The 18,468-nt window shown below is 41.9% G+C and overlaps 1 protein-coding gene across 1 annotated transcript; it reads right to left on the minus strand.

Moving 5' to 3' along the window:
- Positions 1–10,338: 10,338 nt before the first annotated feature.
- Positions 10,339–17,970, minus strand: LOC138885558 (uncharacterized). The gene is made up of 5 exons (XM_070166518.1): positions 17,584–17,970; positions 17,046–17,237; positions 16,682–16,966; positions 16,513–16,590; positions 10,339–10,599 (listed from the first exon to the last, which is right to left on the minus strand). Exons 1-5 carry the CDS (start codon positions 17,968–17,970, stop codon positions 10,339–10,341), a joined length of 1,203 nt encoding a protein of 400 aa, XP_070022619.1.
- Positions 17,971–18,468: the final 498 nt, after the last annotated feature.

An 18,468-nucleotide genomic window follows, 5' to 3' on the forward strand; every position in this document is an offset into this window, starting at 1 on the left:
CTTCAAAACAACTTTAACAAAACCTAAATCGAAAAAGACAAGGGGTTTTGGCGGCAGAATTTTGAAAGAATCCTTGAGAAAAGTAGTTTAGAGTAAACACAGATCTAGAACAGATCTAAAGAAATCGGAAGAACCTCAAAGGATAGGGTTTCGGAAGAACCCCAGATGGTGAGAAAGACTTGGAAAATCATCGATCTTAAACATAGAAGTCGAGAATCGGGCTTCAATGGCCATGGCTGGCCGGAGTAAGGTCGAAAATGACCGGAGACACCCATAGAACTGAAATCACCAATGTCTGGACCAAACTTCTTCAAGGTTTGGCCTTGAAACCATAGAATCAGACATGTAAGAGCCAATAGATGTAGATACAGGCCTTCAATGGCTTCAGAGGCCATAGATTTGGGAGATTTTCAGGTGGTAATTGAGGGCAGTAGCTAGGGTTTGAGAGGAAGTTTGAGAGAGAATTGGGAGAAGGGGGAATTCAAAGGCGGATACAGGTGAGAAATGATTAGGGTTAGGGGTTATTTTAGGTTAAAAAAGGAAGGGGCAGATGTGAGCCATTGATCTAGGCGATCAACAGCTGGGATTAAAAAGGAAACCGGGTGGGTTATTTAATTGGGTCATGGGTCAGTTCAGACAGGGATTGGGTCGTGGTAATTAGGTTTAAAATTGGGTCCAATTGGGATGCCAAATCTGGCTAAAACTGAAATGAAAAATGGGCTAACATTTAAAAAGCCATTTTTCCCTATTTGATTTACAAAAATAGTAAAATAATTTTTGAAAATAAATTAAAGGTACTAAAATTATTAATAGAATATAATTATCAAATTAAAAATATTTGACCTATTTTTTATAGACATAAACGTAATTAAATCTAAAAAGGCTAATATTACAATTATATGCAATTTAGCTTTAAAAATACTAAATAAATTTTTAGAAATATGCAAAAATCACATTAGCTATATTTTGACATAACTAGGAGAGTCCTATAAATGAATCACCAAAAATAATAATTTGGGGAATAATTATTGGGGTTTTATGGATACAATAGGGCAGTAAATTAATTTAAAAAATCTTTGAAAATTAGAAAAAATAATAAAACATTTGAACATACTTATATATGTATACATATGCTATTTTGAAAGTATTTTGCATATTAAAAATATATAGGGAAAAATTGGGTATCAACAACTGCCCCTCTTTACCTGGGAAGGATGAAAGAGTTGTCGGGTAAAGACATGATGGCTAATTTTGACCGAATGAAATGGTTCGAGGAGACTTAGGCTGTGCTCTGGCTTCTGAGCTTCCCACATATCCCTAGTCTTACAGGAATCAGACTATATGTAGTTCAGGATCCGTCGGTAGAGTATGCCAATGGAGACTTTTCAAGAGCGGACGCAATGTTAACGACAGGGTGAATGGTTGAAGTCTGATAGGGTTGCGGGAACCGGAGCGGGATGGCTCCTACCAAGATGGCCGTTGCTCACTAGATTTCCTGCAAATAAGCAATACAAACATATATGGTGCGTAATTTAAGCATGATGCAAATTTCCGTCGGACCATGAAGGTTGTCTTTGGGCAGTTAAGATGATATCCTTAGACCATGATGTCCTAGGCCATGAGGCATATAATAAAGGATTCGCAGGCCATGAAATGACGCTCTTGGGCTATGAGAATGATGCCTCCGAACCATGATGCCTTTGAATAATGATATGAAAAAGATAAAAAGGGGTCATCAGGCCATGGCATGGTGTTCTCGGGCTATGAAAATGGTTCCTACGAACAATGATGCCTTCGGATGGCAGAATGGTAGCCTTATGCAATGTAAAAATTCAGATGGAGACAACGCTTAGTCTCGGAAGGCAGAATGGTAGCCTTATGCAATGTAAAAATTCAGATGGAGACAACGCTTAGTCTCGGAAGGCAGAATGGTAGCCTTATGCAATGCAAGAATGTAGATGGAGACAAAGCTTAGTCTCGGAAGGCAGAATGGTATCCTTATGCAATGCAGAAATGCAGATGGAGACAACGCTTAGTCTCGGAAGGCAGAATGGTAGACTTATGCAATGCAAGAATGCAGATGGGGATAGAGCTTAGTCTCTATAGTCAGAATGGCAGCCTTATGCAATGCAAGAACGCAGATGGAGGTAGAGCTTAACCTTGGAAGACAGAATAGTAGCCTTATGCAAAAATAAGATAGCAAATGGTAATAGAACTTTCTTAGCTGATAGCATATTGCGATATTGTAACTGTTGGGGATATTGTGCCTGTTGGGGACACTGTTGTGTACGGATAACAACTATGAGTAAGTGCAATAGTTCTGAGAGTTGTATTCCTGAACAGTGTTTGTCTTGTGAGTGTATAGTATATTCGATGATTTTGCAATTCAAGTGCCTGCATCCAAAAAATCGTGAGTTTTGTAAAAAAAAAGGGTGGTTAGTTCGTATCCCCCACTGGCTCTGCTTGACCTGCTCGGCTTTGAACTGGTGATACTGTATGTATCATTGGGGTAGCGTTGCTAAACAAGGCAATTTCAGTAATAGACATGCATGATTTAGTAAAAATATGACATAGTAATAATAATTTTTTAAATAACTGTGATGTGGTTCAGGACATTGCAACCTCTCTTGCTACGGCATTTTGAGGGCCCTCCTCAAAATTCTGCCCCAGTTTAATGGTTTGATGTTTTTGACTGTTGATTGCGATGATTGGCTGAAATCAACTTCGGAATTTTGAGGGTCCTCCTAAAAAATCTGCCCTAGTTTCCAATTACGGGGGAAAATGGAAATTTTATTGAATTGTGACCGAACCCATAGTGCTGCCTACGTATCCCCTCTTAAACGGGAATCAGGTCAGGCGTAGTTCAATTTACCTCATATAGTAAAGCATAAAATTACACATAGTAACGCTTGACTGCATTTGAGTTGATCGGCTTCGGCTGGACTTCTCTGTCCATTTCTTCAAGTATGAGGGCTCCTTCTCTCAGGACCCGTTGAACCATGTACGGACCCTACCAGTTGGGAGAGAACTTCCCTTTTGCTTCATCTTGATGCGGGAAAATCTTCTTTAACACCAGTTGCCCCGGTGTGAACTGTCTCGGCTTGACTCTTTTGATGAAGGCTTTGGACATTCTGTTCTGATAAAGTTGACCATGACAAACTGCATTTATTTTTTCTCATCTATAAGGGCTAGTTGCTCTTAACGACTTTTCACCCACTCTGCGTCGTCGAGCTCAGTTTCCTCTATGATCCTTAGGGAAGGAATTTCTACTTCGGCGGGAATGACGGCTTTTGTACCATAAACCAGCATATAGGGGGTTGCCCTAGTTGATGTGCGGACTATGGTGCGATACCCCAATAGAGCAAATGACAACTTCTTGTGACACTGTTTATGTTATCTATCATTTTCCTCAATATCTTCTTGATATTCTTGTTGGCGCCTCTACGGCTCCGTTCATCTGAGGTCTGTAGGCTGTAGAATTCTTATGTCTGATCTTGAAAGTTTCACAATGGCTTTCATCAAGTCACTGTTGAGGTTTGAGCCATTATCGGTAATGATTGATTCTGGAATCCTGAATCGAAAAACGATGCGGTTGCGGACAAAGTCTACCACGACTTTCTTAGTCACTGCTCTGTATGATGCTGCTTCAACCCATTTGGTGAAATAGTCGATTGCTACTAGGATAAACTTGTGCCCGTTGGAGGCGGCATGCTTGATTGGTCCAATAACATCTATTGCCCAAGCGGCGAACGACCATGGTGAGCTTGTTGCATTAAGCTTGTTTGGAGGTACCTTTATCATGTCTGCATGTATCTGGTAGTGGTGGCATTTTCGGACATACTGGATGCAGTCCGTTTCCATAGTCATCCAAAAGTAACCAACTCGGAGTATCTTCTTTTCTAAGACAAAGCCATTTATATGTGGACCACAGGTCCCAACGTGAATTTCCTCTAGTAGCCTGGATGCTTCGTTTGCGTCCACACACCTTAGCAATCCCAAATCAGGAGTTCTCCTATACAAGATTCCTCCGCTATGGAAGAAATTGTTGGACAACCTTCGAAGGGTGCGTTTCTGAGTAGGATTCGCAAGTTCCGGGTATTCTCCCCTTGCCAAATATTTCTTGATGTCATGAAACCAAGGCTTTCCATCTGCTTCTTCTTTAACATGGGCACAATAAGCTGGCTGATCATGGATCTTTATTGGAATGGGATCAATGAAGTTCTTGTCTAGATGTTGTATCATGGATGACAAGGTAGCCAATGCATCGACAAAATCATTCTGGATTCTATGAACATGCTGGAATTCTCTCTTTATAAACCTCTTTCTCAATTCCTATATATGATACAGATACATGAGTATATTAGAGTTCTTGATTGCCCATTCTTCTCGTACCTGATGTATAAGCAAGGAATCTCCAATCATTAGCAATTCTTGAATGTTCATGTTGATGGCCATCTTGAGCCCTAAGATGCAAGCTTTGTATTCGGCCATGTTGTTGGTGCACAGGAATCTCAGTTTGGCAGGCATCGAGTAATGTTGACCGGTTTCCAATACTAGGACTGCTCCTATGCCAACTCCTTTGAAATTTACTACTCCATTGAAAAACATTCTCCAACCATCATATGATTCTGCAATGTATTCTCTAATGAACGATACCTCTTCGTCGGGAAAATACATTTTTAGGGGTTCGTATTCTCCGTCCATGGGATTTTTAGCAAGGTGATCTGCTAGTGTCTGTCCCTTGATTGCCTTCTGAGTCATGTAAACAATGTCAAATTCACTCAATAGGATTTTCCACTTGGCTAGCTTGCCAGTGGGCATGGGCTTCTGAAAGATGTACTTCAAAGGATCCATCCTTGATATAAGATATGTAGTGTAAGCACAGAAGTAGTGCCTCAGCTTCTGAGCTACCCAAGTCAAATCACGACAGGTGTGTTCTAGAGAATAACGAGCCTCGTATGGGGTGAACTTCTTACTGAGATAATAGATGGCCTGCTCCTTCCTCCCTATCTCATCATGCTACCCCAGAACGCAACTGAAAGCTCTATCCAATACTGCAAGGTAAAGTAATAGAGGTCTACCTGGCTCGGGCGGGACCAAAACTGGTGGTGTCGACAGGTACTCCTTGATTCTGTCGAAAGCTTTTTGGCAGTCATCAGTCCATTTGGTAGCGGCGTCTTTCTTTAACATCTTAAATATTGGCTCACAGATAACTGTAGACTGTGATATGAACCGGTTAATGTAATTGAGCTTCCCCAAGAAACTCATCACGCCCTTCTTGTTTTTTGGCAACGACAATTCTTGAATAGTTTTGACCTTCGATGGATCTAGTTCTATTCCTCGGCAACTCATAATAAACCCAAGTAGCTTTCCGGCAGGAACCCCAAATGCACATTTTGCGGGATTCAGTTTCAGGTTGTAGCTTCACAATCTATTGAAAAATTTCCTCAAATCTTCCATGTGATGAGTGGCTCTCTTGGACTTGATGATGACATCATCTATATATACCACAATCTCCTTGTGTATCATATCGTGGAAAATGGTGGTCATGGCCCTCATGTAGGTGGCCCCTGCATTCTTTAACCCAAACGACATCATCCTGTAACAGTACATTCCCCACGTCGTAATGAAAGCCGCTTTCTCAGCATTTTCTTCATCCATCCAGAGCTGATGATACCCGGCGAAAAATCTACAAATGATTGCAACTTATGCTTGGCATAATTGTCAATCAGGATATGTATGTTTGGCAAGGGGAAGTCGTCTTTCGGACTGGCCCGGTTGAGATCCCGGTAGTCGACACAAACTCTGACCTTCCCATCATTCTTTGGTACATGCACGATGTTGGCTAACCACGTCGGGTATTCTACTACCCTGAGAACCTTAGCTTTGACCTGCTTAGTGACTTCTTCCTTGATTTTCAGACTCATATCAGGCTTGAACTTTCTAAGCTTTTGCTTTACCGGTAGATATGTCGGATCAGTTGGCAATTTGTGAGCCACTATAGACGTACTTAGACCAGTCATGTCATCATATGACCAGGCAAATATGTCCTCAAATTCCCTTAGAAATTCCGTGTATTCCTTCTTTTCTGACGGTGATAAGTGGATGCTGATTCGTGTTCCTTTGACGTTTTCTGCATCTCTCAGGTTAACAACTTCTGTTTCATCCAGGTTGGACTAAGGTCTGTTCTCAAAATTCTCTACTTCTTTAACAATCTCTTCTGGTATGTCACCTTCCTCTGAATCTATGTCCGTTTGTTGCGTTGTCTCATTGCATATCACAGTCATCAGTTCATCAAGATAAGTAATAGTAATGTTGTATAAGTAAAGTAATGAAAGAAAACAATAGTAATAAGTGTTGAGTCATAAGAAAAGTCAAAATGCTTTGATAAATTGCATAATAATTTCTTTGAACACTGGAGATCTTATTGCAGGAATTGAAAACATGCAAAAAATAAAAATCTTTTAGTAAATCAAAACAGTGCTTGTTTTAGCCTTGCTGCCCTGAGGCTCATTGGGCCTTGGTTGTTCTGATGGTCCACTTATTGACGCGTGCTCCTCTGCTTACAGCCTGTACGGAAGGACCTTCCTCCCCCTCCTCCTCGAGAACAACACAACAATCCATGACATTGTCCTCTAAGAACAAGTTTTTCACAGGTGTCAGTGCTTCCTTTTCTTCTGACCCATAGATAACATCGGCCGGTTGGAAAGCCTGCTCCAAATGTGGTATTGGATGCTCCAGTGTATAGTAAGGACCGCGCGATGGTGGCAACCAGTTGTTGAATTCCTCCCAAGTGTACTCATATCCCAGACCGAAAGTAGTGCCATGCTTCTTGAGCTTTATGGGCTTAGAGATTCCTTGGAGGTTCTTGCCGAGCCCATTGCCAGGTTTGTACCCACTCCAATTCAGTATACTCTCAATCTTGTTATCCCACAATTTGTTTTTGTCAACAGCATTTACCTGTTCGATGTGATGGTAAGTCTCTCCTCCCAACTTCTTTCTCCCATCGATTGATGGAATAGTCTGGCGACTGTATATAGGATTGATACCATCACCGTGAATGATCACTTCCTGGTGATTCCATTCAAACTTTACTGCTTGATTCAGTGTAGATGCTACGACTCCGGCAGCATGAATCCATGGCCGTCCCAACAGTAGATTGTAAGATGTCGGTACATCTATCACCTGGAAATCAACATCAAACCAAGTTGGCCACATCTGCAAACACAAACTAATCTCCCCAATGGTAGACCTTTGGGAACCATCGAAAGCTTTCACATTGATGGCTTCATCCTTTATCTCGTGTAGTCCCTTACCCAACTTCTTGAGTGTTACCAGTGGAAAAATGTTGAGACTGGAACCCTCATCGATCAGGATCCTGGTGATGAAGTAGTCCTCGCATTGCACAGTGATGTGCAGTGCTTTGTTGTGTCCCAACCCTTTAGGTGGTAGCTCATCTTCATGAAAAGTAATTTTGTGACTTTCCAGTACCTGTCTGACCATGTTGGTCATTTCCCCGCTAGTGATGTTACTTGGCACGTATGCTTCACTCAACACCTTCAACAAAACATTCTTGTGTGCCTCAGAATTTTGTTGCAAAGCAAATATGGAGATCTGCGCCGGTGTGTTGTTAAACTGGTCGATGACTAAGTATTCCTTGGCCTGTACTATTCTCCAAAGATCGTCTGGACCCGTCTCAATGATGGGCGATCGATTGGAGGCCTGCTTGTTTTACTTAGCTAGGTGTTCTGGGGTATAGATCCTACAAGTTCTCGTCATACCATGTGCGGCAACAGTTTCCTCGAACCTAACCTTGCCTTTCCTCCTTGCCCTAGTTGTATTGTCCCATGGTATAACCTTTGTGTGGAATGGTGTCATGGTCGACATCACCACTAGGATTGGCATGGCTATCTTTACTTTGAATGGAGCATGGGCCTTGGGTGGAAAAACGACAACTTCGAATGGCGTAGGTGCATTTGCTGGAGACACGAATTCGACCTCAATTGGCGCTGGTGTCTTTGCACATGGTATTATTTCAAACTCAAGTGGCACGGCCATATTTACCTCGGTGTTCCCTGAGGGTTGAATCTAGACCACGATCAGATTAAGAGTAACTATTGGCTTCTTTGGGTCATCACCTTCTGTGATCAACCCGATAGACCCCTCGGGATCCCAATCATCTTCTATTTCAATCATGTGAACGCCTCCACCCTTATGGTATGGTAGAGGGTTGTTGCGAACATTCGGAGTGGGTTCCTTTGCCACAATAATTTTGTTGTTAATCAGAGCCTGGATCTTGTCTTTTAGATAACGACATTCATCGATTGTGTGTCCTTTCATGCCGGAATGGTATGCACATGATTTGTTTGGATTAACCCACTGAGAAGGGTTCTCAGAAGTTATAGCAGGGATAGGGGTGACATAACCAGCAGCTTTGAGTCTCTCGTATAATTAGTCAATGGGTTCGGCAATGGTTGTATATTGTTTAGGAGGTCTACGGTCAAAATTAGGTCGAGCTCTAGCGAAGTTTTGGCGTGTAGGAGGTGACTGATAGTGGGATGGTTGAGCATTGTAGGCTTGGTAAACATGTGCGGGTTGGGAATATCTAGGTGAAGTAGGCTGATATTTGGGTGGTGGAGATGATTGATAAGTGGGTGGTGGAGTTTGGTAAGAGGGTGAAGGTTCTTGGTAGTTTAGAGTAGGCTGATATGTGAGTAGAGGCATTGGATAGGTTTGGTATTTGATGGGAGATTTGGTTCTCTGTGCCACCATTACGGCTCCTACATCCCTTTTCTTGGACACACCACTGGACTGTAAGGCCTTATTTGTAGCTTGCAAGGCCTCAAAGTTCGTAACCATACCGCTTTTGATACCCTCTTCGATCCTTTCACCAAGCTTGATAATGTTAGAAAATTTGTGGCTCTCAATCATCATCAGCCTTTCATAATACTACGGGTTTTAAGCCCGGACAAAGAATTTGTTCATCTGTTCCTCTTCTAAGGCAGGTCTAACCTTAGAAGATTCAAACCTCCAGTTAGTAGCATACTCGCAAAACGTTTCTGTAGGTTTCTTCTTTAGATTCTGAATGTAGAACACATCCGGTGCATTCTCCATGTTGAACCCGAACCTATTCATAAAATCGGACACCATGCCTACCCAACTTGACCACTTCTTCGGATCTTGGCTAATGTACCAAGATAGAGCATCTCCTTTCAGACTCCTCATGAAAAGCTTCATGCAGATTCTCTCGTCTTTCCCTACTCCAACCAGCTTGTCACAGTATGTTCTCATATGTACTCTTGGATCCCCTATACCATCAAACATCTCGAACTTAGGAAGTTTGTACCCCTCGGGCCATTTGACATCGGGTTGTATGCAAAGATCCTCATAGTTCAGCCCCTCAATTCCCTTACTTCCTTCAACGCCTTGAATCTGGCTAGTCAATTTTTTAAGTTCCTCAGCCAGGTTCCTGATGAGCAAGTTTTTATCGTCAGACTCGGGTGTGCTTGAGATGGGTTGGGTGGAGCGTGGTGTGGTCTCCACGTAGATGGGAGTGTTATGGTCAGTGTGAAAGTGGTCATTTATGGAGTTTTGGAGATCTGGGATGAGTAGCGGAGTGTTATTTGGGGTATGACAAGTATTGCATTGGGTCTTTGGTGGAACAGTGTGGGGAGCGAGATTATTCTATTGCTTTGGGATGTTTGAGGTGGTGTAGGGTATTGAGTATTGGGAAAGGTGATATCCGGGGTGCTGAGGGAAAATGACAAGCTTGCCAGATTCTGAACCTGATCGAGCTCTTCTTGGAATTTCAACAATTTCTGTTCAAGTTGGGATACATTTTCCTTAGGAACCTGAGTACCATGATCATTAGTGGCCTCTACCCGTTCAGTTGCATTCTCCCTTCTGACGTTGTTCAAATCTTCCAGTTTGCCTTTGTTCTTGTTTTTGACAGGACTAAGAGGAGGAGTGGGTGGAGGGCCCCTGGATCTCGTGGAATAAGATGATGCTTCCAGAGTGCACGAACTAACCATTGGGGAGGGGAATAATAAAACAAAAAGTAAAACAAAAAGGTAACCAAGTTAGTGAGGATTATAAGAAAATGTTGCGATATTTAAGAACATAGCGCAAGAATGTAAATTGTGTCCTAATTTGGGGGACCTCTTTGTACCCGAGGTAGGCCTAGCGACAAATTGATTAAATGAACTTAAAATGCTAAATGCCTCATTTTATTGATAAAAGTAGACGGATCCCAAATCGACACTAAATAACAAGAAATAAAATGTCATTAATGGTCATTGGCCTTATTACATTTCATAAAGCAAAAAAGTAAATTCTTATCTACTTGATCCCAGTAGGACCTTCCTCAGGTTGAATGCTCTCGTTCATCAAATCCTCCAACTCGCGTAGGTTCACTGGTAAAAATGTCTTTGCCAGGTATTCTCCTTCGTTTCCCTCAGCGTTCTGGCAGTCGGTAACTCTCTTCCTCACTTTTCCTTCCAATTCCAGCAGACTGTATTCCAGATATTCCAACTTTTCGCTAACTTTGGCGACCCTCTCTTTCCACTCATTGATTTGGTCATTTGATGGAAGACTCGTCCACTAGTCTAGCAAGAGTGGGGCGTACTAATCATCCCAAAACTGGGGACCTCGTGCCTTATATTCCTGCAAGACAAATAAGGTTAGGCCCTTACACCCACCAGACTCGGCTATTTAATATCAACAATTGGCATAAAAATATTTAGTTCTCCAAATTAATGCATAGAACGTGGTAGTGTCCGTTTGGGTTTTATGGAAACCCAGTGGACTTTGGACAAGGCTATCTTAAAGAGTCATTATGCGGACAACATAACTGATTCGGCTATTGACCATGATATATGCACAGTTTAAACAGCGTAAGGTTTCTATGGGGTTTTAGACTGGTACCCTTGAGCAGATAACTCAAGAGGAAAAGACACGGAACCGTCGACTACACCGTTGATCGACTGGTTTTACTACAAATATGCCTTTTCTATATTTAGGGGGTGACAATATCAGAAGAGTGCAACCACTCATTATAAGCGTTGCTATGGTATTTGTTTGGCACGAGTGGAATATGATGTTAAGCATGATTATGCAATAATTAAAAGCATGTTGGCACGTATTTTCGCGTTAAGAAAGCGGTAAATACATCCGTTTCATAATTTAAATCAATAGTAAGGAAAGAAACAAAGAAGACAAGTTAGTTTTGCAGTTGAAAAGGGAATTGAATGCTTAAAATAAATAAACAAGTAATTGCACATAAAGAGGTATAAATCCACAATAATAGTCTGAAATAGAAAAGCCTAAAGATCCCCAGCAGAGTCGCCATGTTGTCGCGCCCCTTTTTTTTCCTAAGAGGAAATCGGGTTTTTGACATTTGGAGAGACAACTCATTCCTTTTGGGAACTGGGTATGAATTTGGAGAGTCGCCACCTAATGATTATGGTGCATTAGGACACCAAAAGAGTTCGATTTGATTAACCAGAGATAGGGAGTCAAGGATTTTAAAATCACTAATTTAAGGAGAGTGACATGGGTTTCCATGAATAAACAAATAAACCAAGTCAGAAATGGGAGAATTGAAAGTCTAAAGAAAGTTTTCAAATCAACCCAAGAAACAGGGGAATCAGTAAGGCAAAACAAGGAAAGAGCCAATCACTTAACACATGAATGCAATCAAAATTACACAAGGAGGTTTGAAATCAGTCCAAAATTGAAGATCATTTCAGAAGGAAATTCAGCATATAAAAGAGTGCATAAGTATTGGGCATGCAAGGCTGAATTTAGGACAAAGAGAAGCGTCATGCAATCACGAAGTCAGTAAGTAGTGGACTATCGAAACATGGTAGTCATATAGGTCAATCTTAGTAACTTAGTAATAGAGAAAGGAGAGAGTATCAAATGGCATGCAAAGGGGTTAAGTAAAAAGACTTTTCTGAAAACTGTAGTCTAGTTTCAAGGAAGTCAAAATCACATAAAGAAACAAAGGATGAAACAAAAAGATTTCGAATCTAGTCGAGCAACAGATGAGGCACCTTAGAAGCTCGAATAGGTCCAAAGAAGTTAGGGTTTTGAAATCAATCGAATTCAGAGCATGACAACCAAGTAAATCACATAGCAAATAGCCTCAAAACTCGACTACACCCCATATTTTAGGGTTTTCACCATCAATCGAATTCTAGAGATGAAAACGAATAAATCAGACAAATACTAACAAAAGTAGATTTAGAAACCTCAAAATAAACTAAGACTTTTAACATGCAAACTCTAATAGAAGAACAACATAAAGAAACACAGTAGAACATGTTAAAAATCAGAGAAAGCTTTAAAACAACTTTAACAAAACCTAAATTGGAAAAGACAAGGGGTTTTGGAGGTAGAGTTTTGAAAGAAACCTTGAGAAAAACATTTAGAAGTTTAGAGTAAACATAGATCTAGAACAAATCTAAAGAAATCGGAAGAACCTCAAAGGCTAGGGTTTTGGAAGAACCCCAAATGGTGAGAAAGGCTTTAAAAATCATCGATCTTAAACAGAGAAGTCGAGAGTCAGGCTTCAATGGCCATGGTTGGCCGGAGTAAGGTCAAAAGTGCCCAGAGACAACCATAGAACTGAAATCACCAAGGTCTGGACCAAATTTCTTCGAAGTCTGGCCTTGAAACCATAGCAATCTAGCATGTAGGAGCCAAGAGAGGTAGATACAGGCCTTCAATGGCTTCGGAGGCCATAGATTTGGCAGATTTTCAGGCGGTAATTGAGGGTGGCAGATAGGGTTTGAGAGGGAGTTTGAGAGAGAATTGGGAGAGGGGGGAATTCAAAGGCGGCTATAGGTGAGAAATGATTAGGGTTAGGGGTTAGTTCAGGTTAAAAAAAGAAGGGGTAGATATGAGTCGTTGATCTAGGCGATCAACGGCTGGGATTAAAAGGGAATTCGGGCGGGTTATTTAATTAGGTCACGGGTCAGTTCAGACAGAGATTGGCTCATGGTAATTGGGTTTAAAATTGTGTCCAACCGGGGTGCCAAATCCAGCTAAAACTGAAATGAAAAATGGGCTAACATTTAAATAGCCATTTTTTCCTATTTGATTTACAAAAATAGTAAAATAATTTCTGAAAATAAATTAAAGGTACTAAAATGATTAATAGCATATAATTATCAAATTAAAAATATTGGACCTAGTTTTTATAGGCATAAACGTAATTAAATCTAAAAAGAGACTAATATTGCAATTATATGCAATTTAGCTTTAAAAATACTAAATAAATTTGTAAAAATATGCAAAAATCTCATTAGCTATATTTTGGAATAAATAGGAGAGTCTTATAAATGAATAACAAAAAATATTAATTTGGTGAATAATTATTGGATTTTTATGGATAAAATAGGGTAATAAATTAATTTAAAAAATCTTTGAAAATTAGAAAAAGTAATAAAACATTTAGACATATTTATATATGCATACATATGCTATTTTGAAAGTATTTTGCATATTAAAAAAATATATAAAAAATTGGGTATCAACATCGACGAGAATGGAACTCTATATAGAAGAACCTTTGATGGGCCCCTATCATCTGGGACCGAGGGACACTGATTATGTGCTCCGAGAAATCCATGAGGGCACCTGAGGAAATCACGTTAGTGCAGATTCTTTAATCCGAAAGGTAAACTACATTCAGTCTTGTCACCATGGCCGTTCATGAAGTGGGGGATGGACATCGTCGGACCCCTACCAACGGCATAAGGTAAGGCTAGATTTATCTTATTTATGACTGGCTACTTCTCAAAATGGGTGGAAGCGCAGGCCTTCGAGAAGATAAGAAAAAAATAAGTCATTAACTTCATCTGGGACCATATCATGTGTCTATTCGGGATTCCCACCGAGATAACATGTGATAATGGGAAGCAGTTCATCTGAAGCAAAGTAACAAAGTTCCTCGAGGACCATAAAATCAAAAGGATCTTGTCACCACCCTACCACCCATGTGGAAACGGTGAGGCTGAGTCAACAAACAAGACCATCATTCAAAACTTGAAAAATAAGTTAGAAAATGCAAAAGGAAAATGGAGAGAAATGTTGCCCGAGGTGATATGTGCATATCGAACTACTCCAAAATAGAGCATGGGAGAGATGCCTTTCTCTCTGATGTATGGCTTCTAGGTTTTAATATCGGTCGAGGTCGGAGAGACAAGCACCAAATTTCGACATGCCACCGAGAGCTCGAACAACGAGGCCATGACTGCAGCCTTTGAACTATTAGATGAAAAGCGAGAAGCTTCACTGGCCTGAATGGCCGCCCAGAAACAAAGAATCGAAAGGTACTATAACAGGAGAACAAATCTCCTACATTTTAGATTCGGGGACTTAGTCCTAAGGAAAGTCACCCTAAACACTCGAAACCCTAATGAAGGGAAGCTAGGCGCGAGCTAGAAAGGACCGTACTGCGTCCTCGGAGTGATTGGCAAAGGGTCCTACAAGCTCGGTACCATGGAAGGCGAACTGCTTCCAAGCAATTGGAACATATCAATGGTCAAACGCTATTACTAGTAAGGTGTCCGATGGAAGACACCAAAACATCCTCCGACTCAAAGACCTTGGGCTATAAAGCATGCATTGCACTTTTTTCCTTCAATCGAAGTTTATCCCAAAAAGGGTTTTACCTGCAAGGTTTTTAACGAAGCTACATCTATATGCTACCTAATGAGGTCTTAACAAGTATTCAAGGCTTCTCTCCAATCACCCTCGAATACTGGGGGGCAACCCCTCGAGATATCGCCTCATCAGAGAGATCAAAATAAGCCAAAGAGGGTCTCGATAGGAAGATGATGTATCGGGCCAAACGGTCAAATGAACCTTGTCTACGTAGAATAATCGAACCCTCGATGGTGAAAACTATGTATACTTGTGCCAAGTAATAAAGGAATATTTTTTCCATCAAAACACTTTGCGCTACAAAGAAGTTTGCTATTTTCACAAGAAACAGCCTTAGGGCCAGGAATTTCTCGAACACTCGGAAACTGACACCAAAAACTCGAAGCCATAAGACCTCCGGGCCGGAATCTTCGAGCTCATCTCCAGAGCAAAAAAACATTCGATGTCTCGGGGACTATCGCCGATTGTCACCCCATCGAGCTATCAAAAACTCGAGGCCATAAGACCCCAAGCGGGCAACCTCAAGCCCGAAAACCCTCCATGTGGCAATGCTAGAGAATGTAAGACTCCATAAGGTATTATCAACAGTGTAAGACCTCCATAAGGCAACCTTGAGCTCATAAGACCTCCATAAGGCAATACCAAATCCGTAAGACCTCACGTAAGACATGTATTATACTTGTGCCAAGCAACCTATCTGTAAGACCTCAAGTAAGGCATGTTCAAATTTATAAGACCTTACAAAAGGCATAATCCTGATCTTAAAGTCAAGGCTATATATTCAAACTTGTAAGACCCCTAAAAAGACATACCCTCGATATAGACACCGAGGCTACCTCACTCGGGGACTAAAAGGCTATGGCCAAATGCACTGTTTGCGATTACAAGGCTCCAACCAAACTAACGTGACTAGGGGACGCCCGAACATCACCATAAAATCACAGGCCTTCAATTACTTCGAAAAGAACTGGTTAATCAAGCTACCCTTGGCATAAGCAAAAGAGCTTCGATCATGTCAGCTCCAAACAATGAAAAGGCTTCGAAATAATTTAGCCATGGAGTGAAATCTCCCAAGGTGCTCATTTATTGATACATAACGGCTCACAATCGAGGTCCTCATCGAACCGTCGAAGAGTCAGACGAACACAAAAACTTCAAAAAGTCTTTAACGAAAATAAAGCCATATTAGAGGTTGTACCGACCCAACGCATAAGAGCCTAAGCGCTAGCCTATGTCAGAGGTCGTACCGACCCAATGCGTAAGAGCCTATGCGCTAGCCTACGTTAGAGGTCGTACCAACCCAACGCGTAAGAGCCTAAGGGTCAACTTAAAAGAGCCTCAGAGCCGATTAGAGGTCACACCGACCCAATGCGTGAGAGCCTAAGGGCCGATTTTAAGACCTAAAGGTTGATGAACTCAAGTCAAAAATTGACTTGGGGACTAAGCCCCAAACGGTCAACTTTTGACCATTACAAATCGCTCAGCAATAGCAAGAACCTAAGGGTTTAATTTAAGGTCCAAAGTTTCAGACCAATTGTCAACAAGCGTCATAGTTTATTCCAAAAAAGCAAAGGAAAAACGAGAAATGATGAAAAATGAAAGGCTTTTTACATATATGTTGAAAGTTCACAAGGGTGCATTTACAAGGACTATGACTAAAGCCCTTACAAGGGAGAGAGCAAATAAAACCCTAATCTACCATCGGGGTTGTGCCTTCGACGGCTCCCTCGAAGGTTGTGCCTTCAACACCTCTAGTCACGCCCCCCAGGTCTTCAACGGCCTCTTCCCCTTCGGGGATTTCGCTTTCATCTCCATCATCTTCCGAGCCACTGCTCGACTCACCTTCAAGAAGTAAGCAGGGCCACAGCCTCCTCTTCTAGGGTCTTCACCCTCTCGATCTCGACAGATAAATTGATGCCCCTGCATATATATCCTCAAGAGCCTGCCTCTGAGATTCTAACCGGGCATGATCCACAGCTCGGGTCAATTGCAGCTCGGCCTCCTCGGACACCTTCCTGGCCTGAGCATTTGTAGCAACAACATCCTCTTTGTACGAGGATACAAGCTCCTCGGCTTCAGCCATAACCCTATATAGCACAACAACCAACTCAGTGTGAAGATCTTTATACTTATTACTCTTCGCCCTCGCATCATGAAGTTGATGTACGACTAAGACAACCTTCCTTTGGAGGGTATCTCTCTCAGAGGCTATCTCACTCACGTACCATTTGAGTTCGCTAATTTCAGAGTCTCGGGTTCGGAGCTCGTCCTTCATTAGGATGCGTTTCTTCTCAAGCTGCAAAGATCAGCCCAAAGGTGTTAAAATACTGAAGTTAGGTAAGCATGTAGACAAAAACAAACATAAACTATATAACCTGCTCAATTAGATAAGTCCTCTCTCGGGACGCCGCCTCAAAACAATCTTGAAGGCAACTGAATTCCTCTTCTTTCTTGGTAAAAAAAGCTCTAAGCTCATCGGCTTCTGAGGTAAGCTTCATGCACTCACCCTCGTAGCGAGTCAACTTGGCTTGAAACCTGGCAAAAGTCTGATTATAAAGCACCTTGGCCTGGAACCGTGAAAGAAACAAAGTTAGAAAGACAAAGATCAGGGCGCCGAGTAGAATTTACAAAAAATTACCTGCTCACAGAGCCTATCGATCTTACTGAAAATAAGTGAGGCATCAAGGGTTTTCCTCGGCGTAGCAAAAATCATTTCAAACACATCTTTATCTCCAATGAGCGCCCCCATACCGGAAAATTCTTCATTTTGGGCATCTTATATCTCCCTCGAAGGGAAAGCCGGTCCCGGAGGTAATCGCTCACTTCACTAACCCCGTCTGGATCAATCTAGGTTGTTTCTTGTTTTTGGAGAGCTTCAGAACTAGGCTCCTTCGAACCACCTACCTAGTGCACCTCAACTCGAGGAATATTTTGGTCGTCAACCAGCTCAGGGACATTACCCGATACACCCTCGAAGGCCTCTTCAGCCCGAGGTAGGACAATAACAACATCAAGTTTCGTTTTAGAAGCCACCGGTTGAACAATATGGGGAACGGTCAGGTTTTCTCCTCCCTCGGGTGCTACCGAGGAATCATCTTTCTCCTCTCCTTCAGCTCGGGGACTCCCCGATACTTCTGGAGTTAAGGCTGCTAAATCAGCCTTAGGATCTTCCACTTTGGCCTTCTTGGATTTTGAAGGCTTAGTCAACGGTTTCCTTCGTTTTTTCTTCTCTTTGGCAGGTTTAGGGGTATTCTTTCCCCAGGTGGTGCTTCTCTCATCAAGGAGGCCTCTCCCAGACATGCATAAATACAAAATATAAACACAGGGAATGAGGGCACAATCGGTGATAGTTCTTCTGAGAGATTCAATTACAGCAGAAGTGAGGGATCACCATGGTTCTTGTACTCCCATCGATCCCTAGACAGGTCGCTCCACACGCGCTCAATATATGGGCAAGTTGAATCTAGCCGGGTAACCCAGCCTGAGAGATCCTTAACCGTGCCAAGGTACATCGCGGTAGCTGTATCAGCAGAGGAAGTCAGTTCATGAGGAAATTGATCCAAAAGGAAAAGAAAATACTTAATTAGCGTATCCACTTACCTTTCGTGTTCCACCTTTTAGGAAACAACATCTTCTCCACTAGAATTAGGTCTGAGGTCCTAACTCGGACAAAACTGCTCATCCACCCTTGGTCCTTAACCTCATCAGTTCAAGAAAAAAAGGCTTTCGAGGCCCGACATCGGAGCTTAATCAGGCCCCCACGGAAGAGTTGAAGACAATACATTCTGATCAAGTGGT

Source organism: Nicotiana sylvestris, chromosome 2 (genome assembly GCF_000393655.2).
Source record: "Nicotiana sylvestris chromosome 2, ASM39365v2, whole genome shotgun sequence".
In the NCBI taxonomy this organism is placed as follows: domain Eukaryota; kingdom Viridiplantae; phylum Streptophyta; class Magnoliopsida; order Solanales; family Solanaceae; genus Nicotiana; species Nicotiana sylvestris.

Excerpts from the sequence above, each read along its gene's own strand:
- LOC138885558 (XM_070166518.1), bottom strand. The coding sequence starts at position 17,970 with ATGTCTGGGAGAGGCCTCCTTGATGAGAGAAGCACCACCTGGGGAAAG. Across the intron at positions 17,238-17,583 it reads AAAATATTCCTCGAGTTGAG|GCCAAGGTGCTTTATAATCA; the intron begins GTGCACTAGGTA and ends TCACGGTTCCAG. Across the intron at positions 16,591-16,681 it reads CAAATGCTCAGGCCAGGAAG|GGGCATCAATTTATCTGTCG; the intron begins GTGTCCGAGGAG and ends ATATATATGCAG.